Source organism: Triticum urartu, chromosome 7 (genome assembly GCF_003073215.2).
Source record: "Triticum urartu cultivar G1812 chromosome 7, Tu2.1, whole genome shotgun sequence".
NCBI classification, from domain to species: Eukaryota; Viridiplantae; Streptophyta; class Magnoliopsida; order Poales; family Poaceae; genus Triticum; species Triticum urartu.
This window is the reverse complement of record NC_053028.1, coordinates 632,438,896-632,446,391: the sequence shown is the minus strand read 5'-3', so window position 1 is coordinate 632,446,391 and position 7,496 is coordinate 632,438,896. Positions and strand designations below refer to the sequence as shown.

The following is a 7,496-nucleotide window of genomic DNA, read 5'->3' as shown; positions in this document are numbered from 1 at the left end:
CAACACAATTCTAGCATGAATAATAAACATTTATCATGAATAAGGAAATATAAAATAGCAACTTTATTATTGCCTCTAGGGCATAATTCCTTCATTCCTCCGCCAAGCACCGTAAGCACAGTCCGTAAGCTCTCTGCTAGAATGCGAGGGAGCGGTCGGACTCCTTGCAGGACGGGGCAGGCAGCTTCTCCAACCTTGGGCGACCCTGCTCCCCAATCTCCACCCACACCTGCTCCCTTGACGCATGCGAGACATCGACCCCTACCTACGGCGTGAAATCCAAAGGGAGCCGAGAAAGAGGGGGTGGCAGCATGAGCCGAGGGAGGAGCCCAGGACATCCCTGGGAACGCGAGAGAGACACCCCATCTCCAACCCCAACACCAACAACGAACATTCCTGGATCTGGATCTGCAGGGGAACTAGGACCGGGGGGGAGGAAAGGGGGGGTCAGTGGCTGGGGAGGGGACTGCGGGGGTGAGGTTGCAGGGGGGAGGATGAGGCCATGGAAAGGTGGAGCTCGGGAGGCGGAGCTAAGCGGCGGCGGTGTCGCAGCTAGCGTCACGAGAGCGGCTCATTCTCAGGTCTCATTTTTACAGAGCTTTTTTTTTCTCTTAATCGTGTGCTTAGATTGTCATTATTTTCCTCCTTCGCCAGTTTTGGCCTGGTATTTGGGTTGTTTACACCCATAAACCTTACATGCCAAGCGAGGCCAGGAAACAAAAATGACCAAGGTGAGTGATTCTTCGTGATGAGCTAGGCGACGAACTTGAGCCGGCCGCCAGATGCCTAGATTGTTCTTCCCCCTGCACGCCTGACTAGAACTAAAAAACACCTTATAAAAGAGATACAATAAGCAAAACCCATACACAAAAATGGAAAAGAAAATGTAACTAAACATACAAACACAATCACGCGTCCATGTGCCACCAAGGACGCATGACATGCCACTAGTTGTTGACCACGGCACAATGCCGCCTGATCTCTCCGTCACTGCCGGTCTTGACTTCTATCATGCCCATTCTCATCATGGACCGCGCGAACACCTGGAAGAACACCTCTGGCGGGCTCTTGGCCACGCTCTCGACGTCAGCCCTCGCCGCGTCGTCGGTGATGAGCGCGGCATCGGACTGGAATAGTCCCTGGTACTTGAGCAGGCCGTGGTAGTAGCTGAGGTCAAAGGTGAGGAAGCTCCCAGGGTCCATCTCCACGATGGTGGTGTTATCCGTGGGAGTGGTGCAATTGGTTCGACGGAGGTTGGCCGCATACTCGGCGTCCAACGATGGGTCTGCGTCGCCTGGCCCACTGCGGCCGGTGAAGTTGTATAGCCGCTCGCTGAAGGAGTTGCAGTGCGAGATGCCGATGGTGTGCGCCCCTGAGTGGTGGTACATGATGCTCAGGTTAGATGGTGAACACAACATAACAAGTGCAAACTGCAAAGTTCAGTAACACGACAATGCTATGGCATATGTAGGACTGTGAAGTTTCCAAGGAAATCTTGAGGATGTCCAGGAATGTACTAAAGCTAGCTAAACTGCATTAGATGTGTGTCAGTTTAAAGAACACACGCAACTTATTTTTTATCACCGAACGTTTGAGGAGGATTTGAAGGGACCGACCGTCTGTAGATGCTCTTAGCAGACAGATAGTAGCGTACAGGTCTCTAAATCATCACATGTTGCCCATTAATGTTTACTATATATGAATACATGTGAATCAATGACCTAAGTTTGTAACTAAAAACTTAACAGACAGTGACAGAGTTGAGTCCGAGATGTCTTTGTGGGTTCATGTGTACTTGTACACTCTATACCGCTATTGTTTACATGTCGTTCATGAACATATCGCCAACACATTTCACATTTTATTACGATCATGCCCCAAAGTTCCAAGCTAAATATATGTACTCCAGTAGTTAGCGACTTCGCGTGTCAACATCCATGACCGTGCAGTGCAACAAATATAAAATCCGTGGAGCTAGCTGAGCTACAATGTGTATTGTTATTAGTCTGTCTGCTTTTTTTTAGAAAAGGAGGATGCACCCCCGGCCTCTGCATCTGGACAATGCATACGGCCACTTTATTAATTATTAAGCACAAAAGACATTACAAAGTAGTACAACAGTAAGCCTGAAGCCACCATCTAGGCAACATCTGTCGCTACTCCTACCCCCTTGATGCAGTGGTGCCGAATGTCCGAGCCTAATACCAAACAGACATCGCATCAAATCCTAACATCTAATGCCGGATGCCCCATCCTAGCCACATATCGGGACTGGGTCACACGCCGGTCCGGCGCACTCACCGAGGCTGCCGCCGCCTTCTTCCACCGATCAACATCGTCCAAAATTTTAAACCACTAACATATATTTCCTCTGTTCTACAATCTAGTGCTTATAGCTTTTTCCAAAAGCCAAATTTTATAAAGTTTGATCAAGTATAGAGATAAAATTACCAATATCTATAATACCACATATAAAAAATATGAAAATACGATGTCATGGTTGTATCTAAAGGTATGAATTCGGTATTCTAGATGTAAATAATATGCTCATCAAATAAATCAAAATTTGCAATTTTTGATCTAAAAAAAATCTAGAGGCAGTACGTTCTAACTATATATAGAACACAGGTACGTAGTACTATTGGTGCTTTTGTAGAACTGCACATAGCCGGCCAGGCTTGTGGTTCACTTGTGTTTTCTTTTTATCTTGGACACATCTGTTTCAGGAAACAACAATGTGAAAATGCACACATCTGGCCTTTTTTAAAAATTTAGCAAAAAAATGAACCCAATCCAAAAAAAATCACAAAATGGGGCTCAGGCGCCATGCTATCTAGCAATGACGCCCTAGCCTTGGGCGTCATGCAAGAGTGGGCCATTTTATGAATTAGGTTCATTTTGTGCCAAAGTTTAAGAAAAGGGCCATATTTATCAATTTTCACCGCAACAACACCATCAATGGTCGTCCTGTCATGTAAATATGTTATGTGGGAACTGGGTAGTAATAAGTAGGAGCCTCTGGTAGCGAATATTGCAAACGGTGCACAGCTATCATGGTGCCCGGTCCTTTTCCAAAAAAGTAACTCTACAACGTAAAAAAAAATGTAAACACACACACACACACACACACACACACACACACACACACATTTCATCACATTTTACTTTCAAATGTGGCGTACAAAGAAAAGACAAATATGAAATTGGACCTTTTTTTTGTTTTTGGGCCAGAATTTTTTTAAGTACAGCTTGCAAATAACATTTTTCCCAGAAAAGAAATTCATGGATGTGTAGTGAACACATACATGTTTGCACAGATTTTGTTTTTCTAATTATGTTTAAACTTGTAAATATGGTTTTATTTGTTTTGCAAAAAAGGCACCATGTTGCCCGTGCACCATAACCTCGCACTCCCTCTGGTAGCTACCGGCTAGCTAGCTACCAGATGTATTGATTAAAAAAAGCACGAATCTAGCAAAGGACTTTGTTCCGAACTTAGTGTGTGGTAATTCTGAGCTCGGACTGCAATGAGCTCGATCGGGTGAATAGTAAAATCCAAAAATATTACTCCCTTCATTTCATAATGTAATGCATATAGATTTTTTGAAAAGATAATCTCAAAATTTTTGACCAAGTTTATGGAGAAAAATATTTGCATCTAAAATGCCAAACATATACCATTAGATTCATCATAAAATTTAGTTTCATATTTTAAATATTTGGTATTATAGATATAAATAGTTTTCTCTATAAATTTGGTCAAAAATTTGTAAAGTTTGACTTTTCAAAAAAATATATACACACTACTTTATGGAATGGAGGTAGTAATAATAAAAAGTATGAATTTGTTTTGTGGCAAACATTGACAAATGTTTTGAGTGGTCACAAAATTTCATTATCGAATGATATTCATGGAAGTCATGGCAAAAAACACGATGTTTCAAAAGTGCTATTTTCGAAAGCATTTTAGAGTGTTGATTTATTTTTTGCCACGATTGTCATTTCATGATGAAACTTTGAAGACACTTAAAAAAATCATCAAAGTTCGCAAAAAAAAACTTAGAACCTTTCGAATTTGTTTTCAATATTTTTGAATTTTACTATTCATCATGAGCTCAAATGAGCTGGCAAGCGGAAGAGACTTTCAGTTTCTCACTACCCACTCAACTGTATGTCTAACCGAGTATATAGCAAAAAACTACCACATTACAGGCTATCGTTCTAAAAAACTATCATTTTTTTTAATCTTTCAAAAAACTACCACAAAAGTGCTGGGCTGTTCCAAAAAACCCAAGTGACCGAGCTGTTAAGTTTTAACCGGGATTATGACATGTCTGGCCCACCCGTCAGGTCTAACGTGGCATAAAAGTCCACACCGTTAGTTTTGACCGTTAGATTGACTGTTATGATAGGTGGAGCCCACATGCCTGTCTCTGTAAAAAAAGTAAAAAAGCAATCTGGTCCTTGTAAGTTTTGAATAAAGGCAATCTGGTCCATGCAAAAACATTTTTAAGCAATCAAGTCCCTGTAGCTTTTATGGAAAAAGCAATCGGGTCCCTGCGGCGGTGGTGCTCGCCGGTTAGTAGGTGGCCGGTGACGTCCTGGTGCTGGCTCTACTCCCCGCCACCTGATACATGATGAGGAGCGCACCCGACGACGTCCTGCTACTGCTGGCTCCACTCCCAGCTTGTCATCGACCTCCCGTGCGAGGAATTGAGCGGAGGAGCCGGTCTTCTTCTCCGACGACGGCCGCCATGCTCTTTCGTGGCTCGGTTCGGCATGGAGCCCCAACACTAGGCTTTGACCTCGCACCGGCAACGGCCCCACGACTCTTGCCTTGCCCCGTGCGAGATCAGCCAGAGGAGAGCGGCGGCGCCATCGTCCATGTCCATAGGGAGGCGGCTCGAGGCGCTCGTCCATGGAGCAGGGAGAGAAGGAGAGAGGAGGGATGGAGGTGTGGGTGCCCCCCCGGGATGCCGCGGCAGATCCCGCCGGACTCGGGCGCGAGGGAGGCTCCGGCCATGGCGTGCGACTTGCGGGAGGGAGAGAGAGTTCCTGCGGGAGATAGAGATCAGGGGAGGGAAGAGGATCAAGAGGAGGGGGAGAGAGGAGCTTACATGGGGCCCCCCATGTAGGTACGTCAAAGAGAAACTTGTTGGACCGGCGGGGATTTAGATCTATGTAGGTGGCCATAACGTTCATGGGCCTAGCCTGTCATAAATATACTTAAAATTTTAATTCACTAGTCATTAGTTTTTTTGGAACAGCCACCCATTTTGTGTAGTTTTTTGAAAATTAAAAAAAAGCAGTAAGTTTTTTTGGACGATAGCCCGTATGTGGTTGTTTTTGCTATATACTCATGTCTAACTCATCTGTGATGGAGTGCTTGTGCGTCACTAGTAAGCTCCACATAACCATCAACGTGCATGTGTCAGTGCCAATAATCGATAGCCAGGTCAATCGCGTGTATGTCCAACCAATCTGTGATGGAGTGCTCGTGCGTCACTAGTAAGCTCCACGTCACCATCACCGTGCATGTGTCGGTGCCAAGAATCGATAGGGACCGGCTACGGGTCAATCGCCTGAAAAGAAGAAAACGTTTAGTCGATTCGCCTTCTCCTGTATCAACCATTCGATCAAGATCCAACAGACGCTAATCGTCTTCAACCTCATACAGACATTGTTTCTCTTCTTCCTTTCTTTTTCACCCATTGATCCAACCCAGCCCTAACCACCAAACCCCGCTGCCCACGGCCGGCGGCCCTCCTGCGACTGCCTCGCCGCCCCGCCCTCCCTTGAACCAGCCCCATCGCCGTCTTCCGCCGCCCCAGCCATCCCTCTAGGCTCCCCCGTGTCGAGTTTTTTCTCCGGCGAAGCCCCACCACCGCTGTCAACCACCGCCCTCACCCTAAATCCTAAGATTGATAATGGGGTGATGACGGCAAGCCCCTTCCTTCTCTCCGATAAGGTCCTTCCTTCTTCCTTCATTTAAAATCAACTATCCCGAATTCGAAGTTCAGCTGACTGACATGTAGCTAAATGTAATCGATATGCCATGAACTCCGCTACTGATACTTAGTGCTCCCTCTGTTCAGAAATAAAAGACGTTTTGAATAATTTCCTCCGTTCAGAAAAAAAAGATGTCTTGAATAATTCAATATGAACTATATGCGAGCTGAAATGCTGAATTGAGCGAAGAAACACAAAAACGTGCCAATATACATCCCATTGAAATAGAGGGAGTAGTAATTAATCTTTTTATAATTAGTTGTAACGGTTACCTGAGAGCCAGACGAGGTCGGCGACGCCGAGGCCCTTGGCGCGGAAGGAGGCGAGGAGGTCGGTGAAGTTCATGGTGGGCGCCGGGAGCTGGTCCAGCGCCTCCTGCTTGATCGACACCCTGCCGTCTCGCCGCCCCGTCGGCACACGCCAGAACGGCCCGCCCTGCATTTTTTCCCTCATCGTCGATCAGCCGCCGAGGCGCGTGTGTCCGGACGTGTATGCTGTGTGTGTGGGGGAGAATAGGAAATCAGGGCACTTACGATGACTCCGACGGCGTCGCGTGATGCGAGCGCGAGGACGTCGGCACAAGAGACGACGCCGGGGCACTCCTGCTCGACCAGAGCCTTGACGTGGTCCAGGAAGTCGAAGCCGCGCAGCGTCAGGTTGGGCGCCGCGTCCTTCTCCGCCTCCCCGCCGCCGGTTGTCGCGTTCAGCAGCACCGACGCGTCGCACCCCTGCACCGGTGCCACTCCGATCGTTCACGACTCATCACAAACACGCGCCGTGGACGGTGCACCTGACGAAAGAGCGTGCGTACGTACCCTGACGAAGCAGTCGTGGAAGTGGGTGCGGATGAGAGTGGCGGCGACGGAGGGCTCCAGGGGTATCTGCCGCTCAACGTAGTCCTTCACGATCTGCTCCGCCCGCGGGCAGCTCTGCTCGTAGTACCCCTGCCGCAGCTTCCCGCCGCCCCGCTCCGCTGCGACGACACCAACCGCGGCCACGAGCATCACCAAAACCAAAGGTGCCCCCGCCATTGCCACCAACACTAGCTTCCTCCCTCACTAGCTAGCACAATGCTCTCGGGTGGCGCGGGAGCGATGCCGTGCAATGTTCTGTTCTGACTTGTGAGCCGCGGGTTTTGGACCGACGGATGGATTGCTTTTATACGCACCCGCACCTATCACAGCCGTGAGCCGCAGCCAAAAAAAGGGATCGCCTCCGGGTCGCTCCCAGGAGGGCCGACTAGGGCGGATCCCACGAGCGCGCCGCCGCCCCTTCCTCCTCCGATCCTCCTCCCTAGCCGCTGCCGAAGGACGCCTCCTGTCTAAGTCCGTGAAGCTGACGGCGATGGCGGGTCCTCATCCTCCTTGCATGACTGATGACGGCGGGAGGCCCATCCCTCTCATCTTGTGGGATCTCCGGCTGGAGCTCCATGACGGCCCTGGACGACATGGTTCTTACGGTGGAGATGGGCGCTTGGGCGGCGGCTT

The 7,496-nt window shown here is 48.3% G+C and overlaps 1 protein-coding gene across 1 annotated transcript; it reads right to left on the bottom strand.

The window, feature by feature from the left end:
* Nucleotides 1-723: 723 nt before the first annotated feature.
* LOC125522109 (peroxidase 39-like) lies at nt 724-7,125 on the bottom strand. Its single transcript, XM_048687184.1, has 4 exons — nt 6,825-7,125; nt 6,543-6,737; nt 6,282-6,444; nt 724-1,372 (listed from the first exon to the last, which is right to left on the bottom strand). The coding sequence occupies exons 1-4, from the start codon at nt 7,038-7,040 to the stop codon at nt 948-950; spliced, it is 999 nt and encodes a 332-aa protein (XP_048543141.1). The 5' UTR covers nt 7,041-7,125; the 3' UTR covers nt 724-947.
* Nucleotides 7,126-7,496: the final 371 nt, after the last annotated feature.

Coding starts and splice junctions, on each gene's coding strand:
- LOC125522109 (XM_048687184.1), bottom strand. CDS start 7,040: ATGGCGGGGGCACCTTTGGTTTTGGTGATGCTCGTGGCCGCGGTTGGT. Junction 6,738..6,824: donor TCCACGACTGCTTCGTCAGG/GTACGTACGCAC, acceptor GCACCGGTGCAG/GGGTGCGACGCGTCGGTGCT. Junction 1,373..6,281: donor CGACCTCGTCTGGCTCTCAG/GTAACCGTTACA, acceptor ACCACCACTCAG/GGGCGCACACCATCGGCATC.